Below are 20816 nucleotides of genomic sequence, written 5' to 3' on the forward strand. Positions count from 1 at the left end.
TCCTATACACCCTCCCCATCAAAACATAATTTATTGAAGGTCTTTTAACGGTAATCTATTAATTAATCAAGTGTCTCACTAGGTGATTGGCATTATTTGGCTGATCCATTTAGTAAAAATAGGCTGGTCTGTCCAGAAAATATATTCAACAGAAAAGTTCCATATTGAGAGCTGTGATGAGGAAGCCCACGCCCGCCAACGGAAATATACAGATTTTCCATGAAATATGAAATTTCATTTTCCATTTAAATTTTCAATAATGGGCTAATGAACTTAAGTAAACAATCTTAAGTTTAAGTATTTCTTGATCGATTAGTGGTGGAAAAAATGAAATTATTTGATAAATTACATCGTTATGCAACGTTCGCACTACCAGTTAAAGCGGGTTTTTATGCTATCTTGGTGACATTTTTCTTGTTGCTAATTATTAAAACGTGTTATAACTCTGTAGTGTAATCATTGTATTATTAAACCAATTCTGCAGCGTTTTATGTGATATAGGTGTTTTATGTGGTAATAGGACTGACATAATTATATCTTCAGTACAGCGGTTTGTTTCATAATTTAAAACAGATTTATTTAAAAATTTAAATTAGTATACCCAACCGTTCTATTTGTTGTATACTTTAAAACGCAATTAGAACTGTATTTTAAATACATAGGGTAGGACTGATATTCTGACTGGATAAACTGGGAAAACAATTTTAAGTCCAATAACGCTTAAGACATGGCTTGAATTTGAATCGAAAAAGAACACCCGCTTAAACTGCTGCTAAGACGGTAAGTTCTGTTTTAAAATTTTCCGTTGCGTGCAGTACGAAACAAAAGTGTTTGAAACTAGAAAACAAAAAGTTCTGCTGGAAATGTGATTGTTTCCGATGCAATTATACTCAGATTTTCACGCAGGGGATGCAGGCCGTGTAAATGAAAACCGCGTTAATTTAAAAAAAAACGCGTTAATGAAAACCGCGTAAATTTCAAAATCCGCGTAAAAACCTGAGTGTATTCTCCTATATAAAATACTACGCTGCTTAACAGTGCAATAACTACAGAAGCACGTTGTCAGATGCCTTACTCATAAAAAACATATAACCGAAATATGAAACATGAAAACCAATAGGCTCTTTACCCTACGCAGCTACAAAGCGCCGTAAACATGGATTAACAAGTTACAATGCACACGCATGCATAAAAATAAATATATTTTTTTCAAACGCAACACTCTTAAGCAGCACACACCGTATTGAATTAAATCCAAACCACCCCACCCACCCACTTTGCAAATCATTCTGTGATACCGTGCTGGTACCCGAAAAATCCGCACACGGCCACCGCTGCCGAAAATGCATAGCGTCTACCGCTTAGTGTAGTGCCTAGACGCTGCAGCCATGATCTTACCCGTTCGACATAAGAACAAAAACTGATTCAAACGGGTACGCGTCACCTCTATTTATAAACTAACCGTATATGGTTTAGTCACTTAGGTGCGAGTGCGAGTGTGTACGAGATGCTGCTCGTATGGGATAAGAGCAACAACTGATTTAAACGGACATGCGTTGCTTCTATTTATGACTTTTCGTGTGTGATTGAGCGACTAACCTACCCTCTAATGACGGCTGTGTCTGAGAAATCTGCATCACGAATGGTAATTTTCCCGTTTTTCGTGAACTTTTTAATTTTACCAATTTTTAAAAGTCGTCTTTTATTGGGGAGAAATTAAATTATTACCAATATTTAAGTTAGGTGTTTCTAAATCGGTTGGTGTATGAATGATTAAAATCCATCTAGTAATATCGGAGTAATAAGCGTGCAAACCTTACATAGTTTCGTTACATGGGAGATAGTTTAGATTTTAGAATGACACCTAGCCCCAGATAGTGGAGTAAGACATTTTTAATGTCAAAAATGTTCGTCGACCCTCGGTGGATTATTTTCAAACAAGTCTTAAATTAAAGGTAAAAAGATCTGCTATCGAGTAGCGAAAGATTCAGCGATGCTTATTTTTTTGTAATAGGGTCATTTTATATACACGCCGTGCCTAATATGGTTTTGCTGCTGCAAAATACGATTCCTGCGGATATAACTATGTTTTAGCTGGTCGAGGAACTCAGCAGACTAGAAGTCGCATCTGATTTTTATATTGGTTAGAAGAAACGGAATAACAACAAACAAGTTGGGTGAGGCTTGCACATTTGCAGTGTTGCCTGTGACCTGTAGCCTGGTTGCTAGTTGAATTGTTTTCACTGAATTAAGATGGCGTCTCTTTGTTATTCTAGTCTCTTTAGAGGTAACCGCTGTAAATTCAGTCGAACTCAGCCATTGAAAAACATGACGACAATAGCGCACCTGGTTGAGATACCCCAACTACCTTAAAAAACGTTAGGAATTTTTACACAAGTTGAATGCAGATTTGTATATGTTTATTAACAACTTTACGATAACCTGTCGACATATACTAACTCAGGCCAAGGAACCAACATTTTAGATTGTACATGTAGATTATTGTTTACTGGATTAAAAAATAAATCAAGAAAAAGTGAGGGTTTAGAAGATGGACGTCTGTTCTCTGTGACCAGATGGTGCTAGTGCATAGGTCCATATTATTGACTCCAATCAAAACGGCTGGATGTTGTTGGCTCGAATCAAACCTTGTCGAAAGTTATCAAAGTTCATTTCATATCGTCAAGCTGGCGCCCAGGTGGTGAAATCGTTAGAGTTCAACGGGGTGCTGGAGGGTTGCCAGAAAATTTTTATTTCCAGAGTAAATTTTACTAAACTACCCAGTTAATACTACGTTCACACTACTAGTTACAACGTGTTTTAACGCTATCTTGATGACATTTTTTCTTGCTAATTATTATAACATGTTTTAACTCTGTAGTGTGAACATGGTATAAGCTCAGCCGGAATGCTGGCTGGTTCTAATTCGTATTCCGGCTCCGGTGACACAACCGATTCTAGTTAGAATGTTTAAGGGGTACCATTTTGATGCGGCTTAGCCGCATAACCGAGGCCTAGGAACCGAAGCGGCGCAAAGCCGCTGAGGATCCTCCGGGCGAGGTGGCCACCGACCCACCGTCGGAAGCAAGTGAACCAGTGATCCACTCGTTTGCCCGGCTTAGTCAAACATAGGGGCTATCCCTAGCATGCGCAAAAGCGATGTGGCGTAGCCACATTGGGTGATGGACACAAAATAAAATTGGCAACGCTATCAAAATGTAAAAACAAATCTCGCGTGTTTTTTGAATAAGCATACTTGTTTTTTAAGGCTGTGCCAACGTAAGGACTCGATTCACGTTTACAAAAACGCGACGCGAGACAGGACACAACACTTATTGTCCTTACTAACTTTAAAAAAGGATTAAAAATTACCTTTTTGTCGAACGGTTTCGGGCCTTAAACTAAGGATAGCCCCTATGTTTGAGTAAGCCGGGCAAACGAAAGGGTTACAGGTTCGCTTACTTCCGACGGCGGGTCGGTGGCCAACTCGCCCAGCGAAATGGTACCCCTTAAACATTCTTACTAGAATCGGTTGTCACCGGAGCCGGAATACGAATTAGAACCAGCCAGCATTCCGGCTGAGCTTAACTGGGAAGTTTAGTAAAATTTAATCTGGAAATAAAAATTTTTGAATTTTAACGATTTCACCACCTGGGCGCCAGATTGACGATATGAAAACAATTTTGTTTACTTTCGACAAGTTTTGATTCGAGCCAACAACATCCAGCCGTTTTGATTGGAGTCAATAATATGGGCCCATACGAGATGAATCAGAAGCACAAAAAATGAATACTCATTGTCGCGTGGTTTTTATAGGATTCTCGTTCTCATCATTCATCGTCGATCACCAAGGATTGAGCCACTTCAATCGAGAATCTTTACGAAGTGTTTCTCCGTCCATTGTTTCCTTCTTTTTGGTTAAATTAATTGCTGCTTCTAATCTGTTATCTCGTAATTTACGTTTTTGCAATTCTTTAATTACAACACATTCGCCATCTTCCTTGAGAAATGTATAGTTGATATCGCTCTCTATAGGTTCGCCATAAGAAAATATAATAGGGAGAATCTCAATAAGATGTTTAATCTTCCATAACCTTGCATTGTTTTCGGGGATGTTCTTTACTACAGCTATCGCATTGGACTGCAATAATGAAACTAATAAAAAAGCTTTATTTTGAAACAAAGTTCAATGGCATACCTCGTATAGACCAAGATCTCGCAGAATCCGTTTCTCCCAATATGGACATCCCTTCAACGGTTTGATTCGTCGTACTTTAAACAGTTTCGAAGGTTCAGTTGTTTGAGGAATGTTCTGAGGACAGTTTTCTCTGCAAGTATAAATGAAATGTTCATGTTAAGTATTTTGACCAGACACTGACAACCGGTAGAGTTCTATGCAAATCATCCCACACACAGAGACACACATACACACACAGCACTTGGGAGGTTTGTTTTCTTCCAGCTGTCATATGTAAAACCGCTAGCCAATTTAAACGTTTGAAATATTGTGCCTTGCAGGATAATCGCTCGATATGCGAGTATATGAAAGCTCAATTGAGATAGGCGCGTGACAGCCGCCTATATAAACTTATAGACAGCTTTTTCCTTGAAGCTTTCGAAAAGCACACAGCCTGCAGAAAAATAAAGCTCCACTGAAATCTGCTTGCGGAGAAACTGCGGCTATATTTGATGCGCCGTTCAGACGCCCGCAATGTGAGATTTTATTATAAGCGCGACAATAGCTCGCCTAAAGCATTCGCGGCGTTGAAATGCTTTATGCTACTGTAAAACTTATTCCGGAGACGTACAATACCGGTTGGTCAGACCGAAAAGCCGTATGACAGGTGAAGGAAAACAAATCGTTAAACACACTAGTACACAGAGACGTCCAAAAAATTGTTTCAAAATCGTTCAACACGGGTCCAACGATGGACGTTTGTTGAACGGTTATTTGGACGTTGCCCAAATTGGTCCAACGAACGTCCTTCATTGGACGATTTTGAAACCAACCGTTCTTAGAGGGCAGTTACAGATTTTAAAGTACTCTATTCATGTAATGCTAATTCACAAAAACATATTTTAATCCACCTAGCGGTGCAATTGTGCCTTTCTCAATCACGAATCACGAGAATGTGTGCGTTGTTTATATTCATTAAAAGCTTTTAAATGCATATATTACATTTTATTATTGTACATCACATGACAACTCTATACAGGAAAATAAATCATTATTCGAGTTCTAAAATTTTGAAGAAGAAAAAACAGCCACGGTAATATTGAACTGAAAAACCTGTTTTAATCCACCTACAGGTGCAATTGTGCCTTTCTCATTTCTCCGAACTATGATTTAATAGCTGGTTTGTACAATATAACATTAGGGAAATGTCTTTCATTCTGATTACACTTGGTAAGTATATATAAGAGCACCTTTTTGCATTCATCGCGGTATCGGTTTGAATCGGAGTTTTCTATGTGATCGCCGTAACTCCGGAGCCGGAAGTCGGATGGAGATGGAATTTAATATCAGTTTCCGGGGACGCAACACCTTTCATTTGAGACTAAGTTGATCAAATCGGTCTAGCCATTTTCGAGAAATCAATATAACCGTTATTCTGAATTTGGATGCTTCCGGATCCGTCGATGGTGGCCAGTGGGGCCAAAGAGACTTTGAATGGCTGTTGGGGACCTAGATCTACAAATTCAACAGTTGTGTTTACATTTTGGAAAAAAATCAACTTTTTACATTCATCGCAGAATTCGTTAGAATCGGGATTTGCTGCGTGATCGTACGTATCATCCTGTAATTCAGAAACCAGAACTCGGATCCACACAAAATTCAACAGCAACTGATGGACCATGATTCATTTAAAATCAAGTTTGTCAAAATCGGTTCAAAAAATTCCGAGAAGCCGATGTGGACAAATCAACAAATTTTGTTTTGTAACCATACTCTTCAACTCGTAATCCGGAACAAGATGTCGGTTGAAAATGAAATTCAATAGCAACCTATGGGAATATTATACCTTTCATTTGAATCTTAGTTTGCAAAAATCGGTTCAGCCATCTCCGAGAAACCGATGTGGACATTTTGTTTACAAATCCGCACATACACACACATACATACATACATACATACACACAATCTGTACAACGGGACGGTTCCCGGTTCAAGAGGTAATACACCCCTCCGCCGAGGGTGTGGCGATTGCCAAGATCAATGGTGTGTTCTATTGCAGCTGCTACGCCCCACCAAGGTGGCCAATAGAACAGTTCTACCAGATGATCGACAGGCTCTCGTCGGACCTAGTGGGCCGGAAACCGGTAGTCATAGCGGGAGACTTTAACGCTTGGGCAGTGGAGTGGGGCAGCCGCTGTACAAATAGCAGGGGTCAAGCGCTAATGGAAGCGCTTGCGAAACTCGATACTGTGCTAGCTAATAATGGCTCCGCTAGTACATTCCGTAGAAACGGAGTGGAGGCGTGGATTGACCTAACATTTGCCAGCCCGAGTCTGGCTCCAGGCATGGAATGGAGGGTAGACGAAGGCTACACCCATAGCGATCATTTAGCAATCCGCTTTAAGATCAACTATGGTGTGCAGCATCCGAGGGCGGGAGATCCCTGTCAGGTACGCGGGTGGAAGTCCAATCACTTCGACAGCGAAACTTTCACCGCGGCCCTGGGACTGGAGGCCAACACCTACAGTCTAAGCGGGGATGCGCTGGTAGCTGTTCTATCACGCGCGTGCGACGCCACTATGCCGAGAAAAACACTGCCAAGAAACGGTAGATGCCCGGTATACTGGTGGAGTGCCGAGATTGCAGCTCTACGGTCAGCCTGTCTCAGAGCTAGACGTAGGATGCAAAGAGCTCGCACCGAGGATGCAAGAGAGAACCGCCGTGAAGTGTTTCGAGCTGCGAAATTGGCCCTTAACAAGGCTATTAAAAGCAGCAAGAGAGCGTGTTTCGACAACCTGTGTGAGAGTGCCAACGCGAATCCGTGGGGTGACGCCTACCGGATTGTGATGGCCAAGACCAAAGGGGGCTCCTCACCCCCAGAACGGTCTCCGGACCGGTTGGCAACGATTATCGAAGTACTCTTCCCGTCTCGAGCCACAGGCCCCTGGCCACCTGCACTACGAGACAGTACGGGCACGGTCGAAATGGTGGCTCCAGTGACGAATGAAGAACTACTCGCAGTGGCTAAATCCCTAGCAATGAACAAAGCTCCAGGGCCGGATGGAGTTCCAAACAACGCTCTCAAGGCAGCGATCATAGCGAACCCGAACATGTTCAGGCTAGCTATGCAGAGATGCCTTGACGAGTGCCGTTTCCCCGATAGATGGAAAAGGCAGAAATTGGTGCTGTTGCCGAAGCTCGGGAAGCCGCCAGGCGACCCATCGGCGTACAGCCCAATCTGTCTGATCGACACGACTGGCAAACTGCTTGAGAGGATCATCCTCAACAGGCTCACCCCGTACGCGGAAGGTACGGACGGTCTGTCAAGCAACCAGTTTGGCTTTCGGAAGGGTAAGTCCACAGTGGACGCTATCAACTCAGTGATAAATACTGCTGAGATAGCGATCCAACAAAAAAAGGCGAGGTATTGTGGTACTGTGCGTTAGTGACACTTGACGTGAAGAACGCATTCAACAGCGCAAGCTGGGATGCCATCGCGCTCTCGTTACACCGGCTTAGCCTACCGGTGGGTCTGTACCGGATCCTAGAAAGTTACTTCCAAAACCGCGTACTGCTATACGAGACCGATGCCGGTCAGAAAAGGGTTCCGATTACCGCCGGAGTCCCGCAGGGCTCGATCCTAGGCCCGGTGCTATGGAACCTCATGTATGACGGGGTTCTGAGACTGAAGTTCCCTCCTGGGGTCAAGATCGTCGGCTTTGCCGACGACGTAACCTTGAAGGTCTACGGGGAGTCAATTCCTGAGGTAGAACTAACCGCAGAACACGCGATTAGCACGGTGGAGGAATGGATGAGCGCGAGAGGCCTGGAGCTCGCTCATCATAAGACGGAGGTAGTTATCGTCAACAACCGCAAGTTGGCACAACATGCAGTTATCCATGTGGGAGAAGTCGCGATCACTTCACAGCGAAGTCTGAAGTCTCTCGGAGTCATTATAGACGACAAGCTGACCTTCGGCAGCCATGTCGACTATACGTGCAAGAGAGCGTCGACTGCTGTTGCGGCTCTATCGAGAATGATGTCCAACAGCTCAAAGGTGTGCGCCAGTAGACGTAGGTTACTGGCAGACGTTGCCGTATCTATCCTCAGGTACGGCGGCCCGTCATGGTCAAGAGCACTGCGGGTAACCAGTTACCTACAGAAACTGGAGAGCACCTACCGCGTGATGTGCCTCAGAGTGATATCTGCCTACCGCACGGTATCACACGATGCATCCTGCGTGATAGCGAGCATGATGCTTGTCGGGCTGGTCATTCGGGAAGATGAGGAGTGCTTTAAGCTACGTGGAAATAGGGGAGCCCGCGAGCGCACCAGGGTGACCTCGGTCGCCAGATGGCAGCGTGAGTGGGACAACTCCTCGAAAGGTAGGTGGACCCACCGGCTGATACCTAGCATATCGAGCTGGGTGGGAAGACCCCATGGGGAAGTCCACTTCCACCTGACACAATTCCTGTCAGGCCATGGCTGTTTCCGTCAGTACCTCCACAGGTTCGGGCACGCGGAGGTCCCAGTCTGCCCGGACTGCCCAGGTGTAGATGAAACTGCCGAACACATACTGTTCGTATGTCATCGGTTCGACGTCGAAAGAAGAGCAATGCTTGACGCCTGTGGCTGGGACACAACCCCTGATACCCTTATTCAGCGGATGTGTCAATCGTTGGAGAAGTGGAACGCAGTCTCGGCTGCTACCATCCAGATTGCCAGTAGGCTACAGGTAATCTGGCGAACCGAGCAACAGACGACGGGCACGGCTAATTAGTGATTGGTTAGCTGGAGCAAAAAAGGCCAAGCGCAAAAAAGGGAGTGAATGGTCTGTTCATGCCGAGGCAGGTTTGGCGCAGCGAATGGCAACCGCGTAAGGGGTAAACCCAGCCACCCCGAAGCAAGACAGAAGAGTGAGTGTATAGGCGTATAAGTGGACTGCCTCATGCCAAGACGGGAGGGTCGTAGCGTAGTATGTTGGAACTTAGCTATCGATGCCTCATGGCGTGGCAGAGGAGTGAAAGGGTGAGCATCCAAGTCAGTCTCACACGGCATGTTAAGGGTGAGCATAAAAGTCAGCCTCACAGGTTGGTAGAGGCTAGCACAAAAGTCAGCCTAGCAAGGAATGAAAAAGGTGAGCACACAAGTCAGCCTCGCATGGTATGTCAGAAGTGGGGCCTAAGAAAAATGTTTCACATGGGATGCCAGGGAGAGTGACAAAGGTACAATAGAGTGGCACGATTGAGAGTGAATCAGGTGATAGGGTGAGCACCCAAGTCAGCCTCACATGGTATGGGTAGGGCGAGCACAAAAGTAAGCCTAGCAAGGAATGAGTAAGGTGAGCACACAAGTCAGCCTCGCATGGAACGTAAAAGGTGAGCACAAAAGTCAGCCTCATGTGGGAGTGTTTGAGAGTGAATCAAAGTGCGATTGAGAGAGCACCCAAGTAAGCCTCATACAGGATGTATGAACGCGTGAGTGAGAGTGAATGAGTACAATTAGTACAGCCATCCCCCCAGAAGTAATACCGAGAGGTAGTTCCTGGGAGGAATGATGGCTTAGCCCAATGGAGTTTAGTCGGTATTAATGGCTGGTCACCATTCGAGTCCGACACGCCCCCAGTGCACCCCGTGTGGTAGATTGGATCCTACCAATAGCACGTGTACTGGGCTAGGACATAAAGGTCTTCTCCATTGTAAAAAAAAAAGAAAACATGCACACATACATACACACAGATATTTTGCGATCTCGGCGAACTGAGTCGAATGTTAAATGAGACTCGGCCCTCCGGGCCTCGGTTAGAAAGACGGGTTTTGGAGCAGTTGCATAACCTTTCTATATGAGAAAGACAAAAGAATAATATTTAATTAGCTTAATCAGCATGAGTTCAATGTTATCTTCATGTGATTATATTTTGAAATGTTGGTGGAATGGGTTTGAAAGTGGAGGGAATGGGGGGTTAGTAGAGTGGAAGTGGGGGATGCGTCAGAAATCCTTCATCTTATTTCGGTATACGGGGTGGATGAAGGAAATGCGGGCGTGAGGGTGGTCCAAGGGGAGGGGAGTGATGAAGGAGGGAGGTGTAAGGGCAAGGCGAGGGAGGAGGGGCGGCGACGCAATACTCAACTGCATATTTTGCCTTCCATTTGAGACTTGGTTTGAGAAAATCGGTTCAGTCATCACCGATGAATTGATGTGACTTTAATTGTGGAATATGCCCGGAATTCTGGACTTCCGGAATCGTCGATAGTGGACAATATATTCAAAGAATGTTTGATTGACAATCAGTGATCTAGATCTGCGATTAGAAGTAATTTGGTGACCATTTCAATAGTTTTTAGCCTCTGAGGTATTACGATTGTACCGATTTATATGGGAAATTCCAGTGTATCCTTACTAACACCCCTGTAACTCCGGAAGCAAGAGTCAGAACCGAATGAAATTCAGCAGCAGTCAATGGCATTACTGTATCTTTCATTTGAAATCAAGTTTGTAAAAATCGGTAGAGAATTCGTTGGGGAATAGGTGTGATATTAGCTTAGGAACTTAGCGGGTTCCCCGGGGGCGTCATGAACCGTCATAGGTGGCCAATGTGGTCAATGCAGCTTTGATTGATCATTAGTGATCCAGACCCGCAAACTAGATTAATGTTACATCAATTTTAATATGTTTTACATCATTTGAACATCATGGTGGTACCAGTTTATATGGGAATTTGCTGTGTGACCGCACTCTTCAACCCGTAACTCCGGAACCGGAAGTCGGATCAACTAAAAATTCAATAGCAGCTTATGGGAGCGTTACACCTTTCAGATGAAACTAAGTTTGCGAAAATCGGTTCAGCCATCTCTGAGAAAATTGTGTGAGTTTAAATGACACACACACATACACACACATACATACACACACAGACATTTGCCGATCTCGACGAACTGAATCGAATGATGTATGACACTCGGCCCTCCGGGCCTCGGTTAAAAAGTCGATTTTTACAGTGATTGCATAGCCTTTCTTTATATGAGAAAGGAAAAAAGGTGCGAAATCGGCGGCGGTACCAAAAAGTCGATTTTTACAAAAAAAATTTTTTTCGAGATAACATAAAATCTCGACGTTTCATGCATTTTAAAGATGTTTGGCATCAAAAATACGATTTCTGAAATTTCATGGGGTCCCCCCTTTGAAAAAAAAATTAGTTCCGGCTTATATGGGAATTTCATATGTGACCGGATGATTTAGTCTATATTTCCGGCCCCATATAAGCGATTCGCACGAAATTTTATAAACATCTGTGGGGATATTATAGCTATCATTTGGGACTAAGTTTGTGAAAATCGGCCCAACCATTTTCGGGAAACTGATGTGAGTTCGTAAATTTTGAAAGATGGCCGCTTTTCCCGGGCACTTCCGGAACCGTCTATGGTGGTCAATGTAGTGAACGAAAGTTTGGTTGGCCGTCGGTGACCTAGAACAGCAAATTTAAGTTGTTTGACAGACATTTTAGCGAAATTTTTACCTTTTTTGCTTTCATCGGAGTATCGGTTTGAATCACAATTTGCTATGTGATCGCACGCCACAACCTATAACTCCGGAACCGGAAGTCGGATCGGGATGAAATTAAATAGCCATTTACGGGGACGCAATACTTTTCATTTGAGGCCAAGTTTAGTCGAATCGGTCTAGCCATCTCCGAGAAACCGATGTGACTGTTATTCTGAATTTAGATACTTCCGCCGGGGCTTCCTGAACCGATGATGGTGGCCAATGTGGCCAAATAGACTTTGAATGGATATTAGTGACCTAATACTACAAATCGAAGCAGTTGTGGTCATATTTTCGAAAAAAATCACCTTTATGCATTCATTGCAGAATTTATTAAAATCTGCGTGTTCGTACTCATCACCCTGTAATTCCGGAACCGGAAGTCGGATCCATTAGAAATTCAATAGCAGCCTATGGGAACGTTGCACCTTTCATTTGAGACTAAGTCTGTCAAAATCGGTTCAGCCATCTCTGAGAAAAATGAGTGACATTTTTGGTAACATACACACACACATACATACATACACACATACATACACACATACATACACACATACATACACACACACACACACACATTTGCCGAACTGAATCGAATGGTATATGTCACTCGGCCCTTTGGGCCTCCGTTAAAAAGTCGGTTTTCAGAGCAATTGCAATACGTGAAATATTTATTGACTTTTCCCCAGAATTGACCCCCGTTCTACGCATATCCTATGCTTTGTAGGATGTACTATGCCCATAGGAATATACGTTTTGCCTTTCTCATATGAAGAAAGGCTATGCAATCACTGTAAAAATCGACTTTTTAACGGAGGCCCGGAGGGCCGAGTGTCATACACCATTCGATTCAGTTCGCCGAGATCGCGAAACATCTGTGTGTATGTATGTGTGTATGTGTATGTATGTATGTATGTATGTATGTATGTATGTATGTATGTGTGTATGTGCGGATTTGTTAACAAAATGTCCACATCGGTTTTTTGAAGATGGCTGAACCGATTTTTACAAACTAAGATTCAAATTAAAGGTATACTATTCCCATAGGTTGCTATTGAATTTGATTTTCAACCGACATCTTGTCCCGGATTACGAGTTGAAGAGTATGGTTACAAAACAAAATTTGTTGATTTGTCCACATCAGTTTCTCGGAATTTTCTGAACCGATTTTGACAAACTTGATTTAAAATAAAAGGTCCATCAGCTGCTGTTGAATTTTGTGTGGATCCGAGTTCTGGTTCCTGAATTACAGGGTGATACGTACGATCACGCAGCAAATCTCGATTCTAACGAATCCTGCGATGAATGTAAAAAGGTGAAATTTTTGCCTCTCTCAATAGAAAGGTATTACAATTGCTCTGAAAACCGACTTTTTAACGGAGGCCCGGAGGGCCGAGTGACATACACCATTCGATTCAGGTCGTCGAGTTCGGCAAATGTCTGTGTGTATGTATGTATGTGTGTGTATGTGCGTATGTGTGTGTATGTTACCAAAAATGTCACTCATTTTTCTCAGAGATGGCTGAACCGATTTTGACAAACTTAGTCTCAAATGAAAGGCTGCTATTGAATTTCTAAAAGATCCGACTTCCGGTTCCGGAATTACAGGGTGATGAGTACGAACACGCAGAAAATGTCGATTTTAATAAATTCTGCAATGAATGCATAAAGGTGAAATTTTTTCCAAAATATGACCACAACTGCTTCGATTTGTAGTATTAGGTCACTAACATCCATTCAAAGTCTATTTGGCCACATTGGCCACCATCATCGGTTTCGGAAGCCCCGGCGGAAGTATCTAAATTCAGAATAACAGTCACATCGGTTTCTCGGAGATGGCTAGACCGATTCGACTAAACTTGGCCTCAAATGAAAAGTATTGCGTCCCCGTAAATGGCTATTTAATTTCATCCCGATCCGACTTCCGGTTCCGGAGTTATAGGTTGTGGCGTGCGATCACATAATCACAAATTGTGATTCAAACCGATACTCCGATGAAAGCAAAAAAGGTAAAAATTTCGCTAAAATGTCTCTCAAACAACTTAAATTTGCTGTTCTAGGTCACCGACGACCAACCAAACTTTCGTTCACTACATTGACCACCATAGACGGTTCCGGAAGTGCCCGGGAAAAGCGGCCATCTTTCAAAATTTACGAACTCACAGCAGTTTCCCGGAAATGGTTGGGCCGATTTTCACAAACTTAGTCCCAAATGATAGCTATAATATCCCCACAGATTTTTATAAAATTTCGTACGGATCGTTTATATGGGGCCGGAAATATAGACTAAATCATCCGGTCACCTATGAAATTCACATATAAGCCGGAACTCAAATTTTTGAAGTAGAATACTTCTAACGTTTCAATATGGGGTCCCGTTTCAAAAATTTCAGTTGAGAAATTTTCCCAGGTTTGAAATGCGAGTATCTTCCGTTCTACTGGACGAAATCGCAATATTTTTGCACTATCTGATCGGAAATTTGTGCACGTATATCGTATTAAATTTCGGAATTACTGCGACTACTATAAATAAACCAAAACAAGGATTTTCAGAAAATCCTTCGGAAACAGCAATGAAAATGCGCAATTTGTCAGCATATCCCACGCAGAGCCGTCAAAAAGGAGCATGTAAGCGTTTCATTACATACGGGAATGTTATATATACAGGTCACGCGAGCTTGTTTTGTATCAGTGGGTGCTCGCTTACCACACGAGCAACATGCTCGTCCGGACGGTACAATGAGCGGTATCATGTTTGCGTTCCCGTACCAAGCGTCATCGCAAGGTTCTTCGTGATAAAATCCAGGGAATCACCAAATCTGCCAGTCGGCGTCTGGCTCGTCGTGGTGATGTAAAATGCATCTCCAATTTAATCTACGAATGCTGATGGTGTGCAGAAAAATGTCATCCGAGATGCCGTGACCTACACTGAACACGCCAAGCGCAAAACCGCAATGAATGTCGTCTATACTCTGAAGCGGCAGGGACGCACTTTGTATGGATTTGGAAGTTGAAAAGGTAGAACTCACTTGTATCATTATAAAAACGGCCCTTTTCAGGGCCACCAAAATCATTTCAAAGAATGAGTTTGCATTTTCTGTTTCATGGACTGTTTCTCCCTGGAGAGCTATTTGGGTTAAACCCTAAATTATGATTTATTTCAGTACGCAAATTGCAAATATGGTCAGAAACAAACTGGAGTGAAGTGAATTTTTACTAGGCGCTTTCAAAAAAGGTTTCAATTCTCAAACATTTTACAAAGGTGCCGTATTACATTACTCTCTTTACCCTGAGTGTTCGATAATCTCCGTAGTGGAAACACAATTTCAATTTTGTTCTTTATCAAAAATATGTGGTCGACCAACCAAGGGGTGGAGCTACGACGAACACATATTGAGGACAACACAAAAAAGGACGAGCTTACGTTGTGCTGTAGTCAGGTATAAAAACTCAGCATGCTGTTGCTTACGCTCAGTTCGTTTCCAGCATCAACATGCAGCAGTTCGTTTGCAGCATGTTCCGCGAAATTCAAACCGCCGTCCATTTGCTGCTGTCACAGAAGAGTTGGCCAAGCACGCCGTCTTCGATGGCACCAAAACTGTTACCATATACACCAGCACCAAGTAAATTTCGAAAACTGCCCAAAGAAAAGGCCCTTTTCAGGGCCATCAATTTATCGACAAAGAATGAAATTGAAGTTTTGTTATTACAAGCATCAGCTTGTCAAGAGCGTTGGATGGTAAGTGAGCCACTTGTGAACAATACCGTCGCTTTCACGAGAATGGCACAAAATGAAAAGTTATTTGTGATTTATAGACAGTTTAGTGTAATGAATCAATTTACAAAAATCGAACGTTTCGATATAGGGGCTCCGTTTCAAAATTTTCGGCCAGAATGCTGCCTGTTTTTTCAAACGTGAAAATCTGCTGTTGTATTGAATGAAAATCTTCGATTTTTGCGCTGATTGGAAATAGTTGTGACTAATTCTGTAGAATGTACAATTACTGAAAATAACGGATTTTGTGAAAGCAGTGGTTGGTCCATACAATTCGATTCCAAGCCAGACTAGTTTTCGTTGGAAGGTCCACCTCTGACAATAGAAGTAAACTATTTTACTATGAATTCAACTACAACTTCCTGAAAACAGCACAGCTAAAAAACTTTTGGGAAAAACGCGCAAACCTAAATTTTTCACTATAATGGAAACTGCCTGTGCCCAGCCGCACAGCATCATTAAGATTGATAGTAATTCAAGCCGGGAGGAAAGAGGTTGTAAGGCAATGGAAAACGAAAATTTCATTTATATCTTACTGGAATATAATTGGCTGGTCCTGAAAAGAACTTGTTGGTTTGTGGTTTATTTTGGGTCACAATTTAGGCCTGCTCGATTGCTGATAGCTGTGAATTTCTCGCAGGGCGACAGTTTCTGTTCAGTAGTGATGAGGCTTCCTAACGCCAACCGTGACTGGGGCACTTTTACACGGCCTTCGTTGCTTACTGCTTGCGGGGAGGCTTTCCTCCGGTGGACTTACGAGCGGTATGTTTGGTACGGGCCATTTATCAACAAAGAATCGAATTGAAATTTTGTTATTACAAGCATCCGAAAGTAGCTTGCCAAGAGCGTTCGATGGCAAGTGAGCTACTTGTGAACAATATCGTAGATTTCACGTAGAATGACATAAAATAAAAAGTTATCATTTGTGTGTTTGTTTACAGTTTCGTGTTTACTAGGCGCATTCAAAAAAGGTTTCAATTCTCAAACATTTTACCAAGGTGCCATATTACATTACTCTTTTTACCCTGAGTGTTCGATAACCTCCGTATTGGAAACACAATTTCAATTTTGTTCTTTATCAAAAATATGTGGTCGACCAACGAAGGGGTGGAGCTACGACGAACACATATTGAGGACAACACAAAAAAGGACGAGCTTACATTGTGCTGTAGTCAGGTATAAAAACTCAGCATGCTGTTGTTCACGATCAGTTCGTTTGCAGCATCAGCATGCAGCAGTTCGTTTGCAGCATGTCCCGCAAAATTCAAACCACCGTCCATTTGCTGCTGTCAGAAGAGTTGGCCAAGCACGCCGTCTTCGATGGCACCAAAACTGTTACCATATACACCAGCACCAAGTAAATTTCGAAAACTGCCCAAAGAAAAGGCCCTTTTCAGGGCCATCAATTTATCGACAAAGAATCGAATTGAAATTTTATTACAAGCATCAGAAAGTGGCTTGCCAAGAGCGTTGGATGGTAAGTGAGCTACTTGTGAACAATATCGTCGCTTTCAAGTAGAATGGCACAAAATAAAAAAGTTATTTGTGTGATTTGTAGACAGGTTAGTGTAATGATTCAATTTACAAAAATCGAACGTTTTCTAACGTTTCGATATAGGTGCTCCGTTTCAAAATTTTCTGCCAGAATGTTGCCTGTTTTTCTAAAAGTGAAAATCTGCTATTGTACTGAATGAAAATCTTCGATTTTTGCGCTGATTGAAAATAGTTGTGACTAGTTGTGTAGAATGTTCAATTACTGAAAATAACAGATTTTGTGAAAGCAGTGGTTGGTCCATACAATTCGATTCCAAGCGAGCCAGACTAGTTTTCGTTGGAAGGTCCATCTCTGACAACAGAAATAAACTATTTTATTTTGAATTCAACTACAACTTCCTTGAAAACAGCACAGCTAAAAAACTTTAGGGAAAAACGCGTAAACCTAAATTTTCCACTATAATAAAAACTAGTGCCCCCGCCGCACAGCATCATCAAGATTGATAGTTATTCAAGCCGGGTGGAAAGGGGGTGGGAGGTTGTAAGGCAATGGAAAATTTCATTTATAATAATAATACTTTATAATTGGCTGGTCCTGAAAACAACTTGTTGGTTTGTGGTTTATTTTGGGTCACAATTTAGGCCCGCTCGATTTCTGATAGCTGTGAATTTTTCGCAGGGCGACTGTTTCTGTTCGATAGCGATGAGGCTTCTTAACGCTAACCGTGACTGGGGCACTTTTACACGGCCTTCGTTGCCAACCAGCCCCTGTCAAGGACGACGTCTCTGTACAGCCAGCATCACTGCCATGAAAGGCAAAACATTGATTTTGAGCCGAATGATTAGAAGCTGTATTTAGTTACAAAATGTCGATTAAATTAAATTATTAAATCATCCCACAAGATGCAAAACGTCGTGTGAAATGCTTGAATATCGAGCATAGTGCCGAACATAATTCTTTGTTTGGGGCTTTATAGCTATAACGCCCCATATATGTCGGTCGCTGTCAAACTCCATATGATGGTATAGGGTTGCCAGGGAGTTGTTGCCAACTGCTTGCGGGGAGCCTTTTCTCCGGTGGACTTACGGTTTGTTTGGTACAGGTCATGTAGCGAAAAATGCTGACCTGCTACTTCTCTGATGCTGGTAGTAGGACGACGGTCAAACGCTCGTTTGCGTGCCTTCATTCATAAAAGTTCAACAATATTTTCAAAGAATGTTGCAAATTGTCAACTTGATAATTCCAAAAACACTCCAAATAAACTATGAATGTGCTAAAGTCGACAAAATCGCATAGAAATTGCTTATTCCAGAGCAGAATTTACCGGTCTAAAGTGTATTCTACTTCACTCCGGTTATGTCTCTGACATTACCCACCCATCTTTTTTTTTCAAAGGGGGGACCCCATGAAATTTCAGAAATCGAATTCGTATTTTTGATGCCAAACATCTTTAAAATGCATGAAACGTCGAGATTTTATGTTATCTCGAGAATTTTTTTTTTGTAAAAATCGACTTTTTGGGACTTTTCGCACCTTTTTTCAGTTCAATATTACCGTGGCTGTTTTTTCTTCCTCAAAATTTTAGAACTCGAATAATGATTTATTTTCCTGTATATAGTTGTCATGTGATGCACAATAATAAAATGTAATATATGCATTTAAAAGCTTTTAGTGAATATAAACAACGCACACATTCTCGTGATTCATGATTGAGAAAGGCACAATTGCACCGCTAGGTGGATTAAAATAGGTTTTTATGGGTAGGATGGCCATATCAGACGATTTCAAACCCAGGACAGTCGAAAGAGATCTCCCCTCTTACATCATGCTCGAACTTGTATGGCGAAATTCTTCCCAGGTTGTTGGCTGCCAAAAAAATTCTTAATTTCTGACGAGCAGAGCTCTTACAGAATGTTTTTCGTGAGAATCCGATCACTACTTAGGATTCGCGGTTCTTGTTACACCACAAACAGCGAAGGTTTTAAGCTGCTGTTGAAAAAATCTTCAATCATCAATTTTTTTTCCTTTTTTTAGCGACATTCAATTAGCAAGGGACTGAACAATTAAGTATATTTTTCAATATTAAGAGGCATAGTACTGAAGGGAGAACAAGGGGGGTTGAAGGAAGAAAGTTTTAGAAAAGCGTGGAAAGGGTCATGTGAGCAAGCTTAGAGTTTACTGGCGACTTAACCCTTTGTCTGCTACCGCAGGAGTCAGGATCTTTTGCCATTAGAAATACGAATCACCTGAGTCTACGGCATGTCCGGACGCGCGTAAAGTAACTTGTTACTTCATGCTGTCGGAACCGACGAAAAGTTAAGTAACGGTAAACTTCCACACTAAGCTTTTTACGACGTTGAAACTCATTGAATGAGCTAGTTTTTGCCCTCACTAATTGGGTCATTAAATGAGAAAAAAATATTTTTTTATTACATACATCGATAAAGCTGATTTTCGTGATTACAACAATGTTTTTTCCAACTCAGGAAACGTGAAAATAAAATTTAAACCTTAAATAAAGAAATATGTTGGCAGTCTTGATTTGACACTATCAGAAACATTTGACATATCGAATTTCATGACAAATGATGCCGTCAGAAAAAATGAATATATGTTTTCCTGGTTTTCCCACAAGGTTATTTTTATTTGACATAAACCTTAGACATAAACACCATATACAGTCGTGATTCGCTTGTTGGACATTTTTTAACTAGACCACTTTTCAGTTGGACCTCCGCTAGTTGGACCCAAGACGGATACAGGTGTGCACATTTTTTTCGGTATGTGAGTGCGGTTATCATTTTTACATTTCTTATAAAAGAAATGTATAGAATTCGCTCAAACTTTCAAGATTTTTTCCGAGGCCCGGAGGGCCGAGTCTTATATACCAATCGACTCAGCTCGACGATTTGGGACAATGTCTGTGTGTGTGTGTGTGTGTGTCTGTGTGTGTGTGTATGTAACGGACAAATTCTCATTCGTGTTTCTCAGCAATGGCTGAACCGATCTTATCCAAACCAATTTTAAATGAAAGAACTAAAAAACAGTATGAACGCTATTAATTTGTTTTTGATTCTGATGTTTAGTTTTTAAGATATGAATGTTTGAATGCGTAAAAATGGCGTTTTTTGCAGTTTTTTTAAATTATCTGCCAGAATTGACAATATAGATTAACAATTTATATGTTTTTAGACAGCTTTAACGAATACCTTTCGAACAAGCTATAGATTATTGAAATCGGACTATTATCAAAAGAGATATTCAACAATAAATGCGGACGAAGGATTTTTATCATTTCCCATTGCCAGAAATATGACCAAAAACATGTAATCTATTATTAACGCCAAAACGGCTTATTTTAGGTCAATAGTATCTTCGGAGAATTTAATGGAGGTAATACGCTCTTTCTTTTGATATTGTGCTTTTGCTGATTAATCCCCCTATGAGTGAGATATTTTCACAAATTTTCTTGGAAGTGATTATAACGAAATGATGTCTTCAGCAAATTTGTAGCTCTTACTTTTGCGAATAACTTTACTGAAGACTTCAAATATCTATTTTGAATACTTTAAAAGTTATGGCTTGTAGTTTGTGGATTACTTTTCGTCGCCTATTTATTGTTCAATATAGTAATAATCCATTGAAATAAGCCAAACATTATTTCGATAAATCGAATTTTGAATTTCATTTTTCTATCTACAACCGCTAGAAATAATCACCGAACACTTCCAAGTTGTCTGGAAGGAACTTGATCACTTATCAGTGCAAAAATGTTCATTTGTGCGAACCTTCTGACTGCAATTTTTCTAACTTATAACCATCGGATC

At 41.7% G+C, this 20816-nt stretch overlaps 1 protein-coding gene across 3 annotated transcripts in view; it reads right to left on the reverse strand.

Annotated features, from left to right (window-relative positions):
* Positions 1–2403: 2403 nt before the first annotated feature.
* The window catches only part of LOC131692901 (uncharacterized), a 67866-nt gene continuing 49453 nt past the window's right edge, over positions 2404–20816 (reverse strand). Inside the window, exons 2-4 of one of the 3 annotated variants that reach the window (XR_009306099.1) lie at positions 4199–4328; positions 3794–4141; positions 2404–2509 (exon numbers count right to left, since the gene is read on the reverse strand). Coding sequence is in view for 1 of the 3 variants with exons in the window: in XM_058980275.1 (XP_058836258.1) it covers positions 3845–4141; positions 4199–4328 (427 nt within the window). In the remaining 2 variants the exon portion in view is untranslated. Of the gene's footprint in view, positions 4142–4198; positions 4329–20816 lie in introns of all 3 variants that reach the window. The other 2 variants (XR_009306098.1, XM_058980275.1) reach the window with 2 other exon arrangements.

Source organism: Topomyia yanbarensis, chromosome 3 (assembly GCF_030247195.1).
Source record: "Topomyia yanbarensis strain Yona2022 chromosome 3, ASM3024719v1, whole genome shotgun sequence".
Classification (NCBI taxonomy): domain Eukaryota; kingdom Metazoa; phylum Arthropoda; class Insecta; order Diptera; family Culicidae; genus Topomyia; species Topomyia yanbarensis.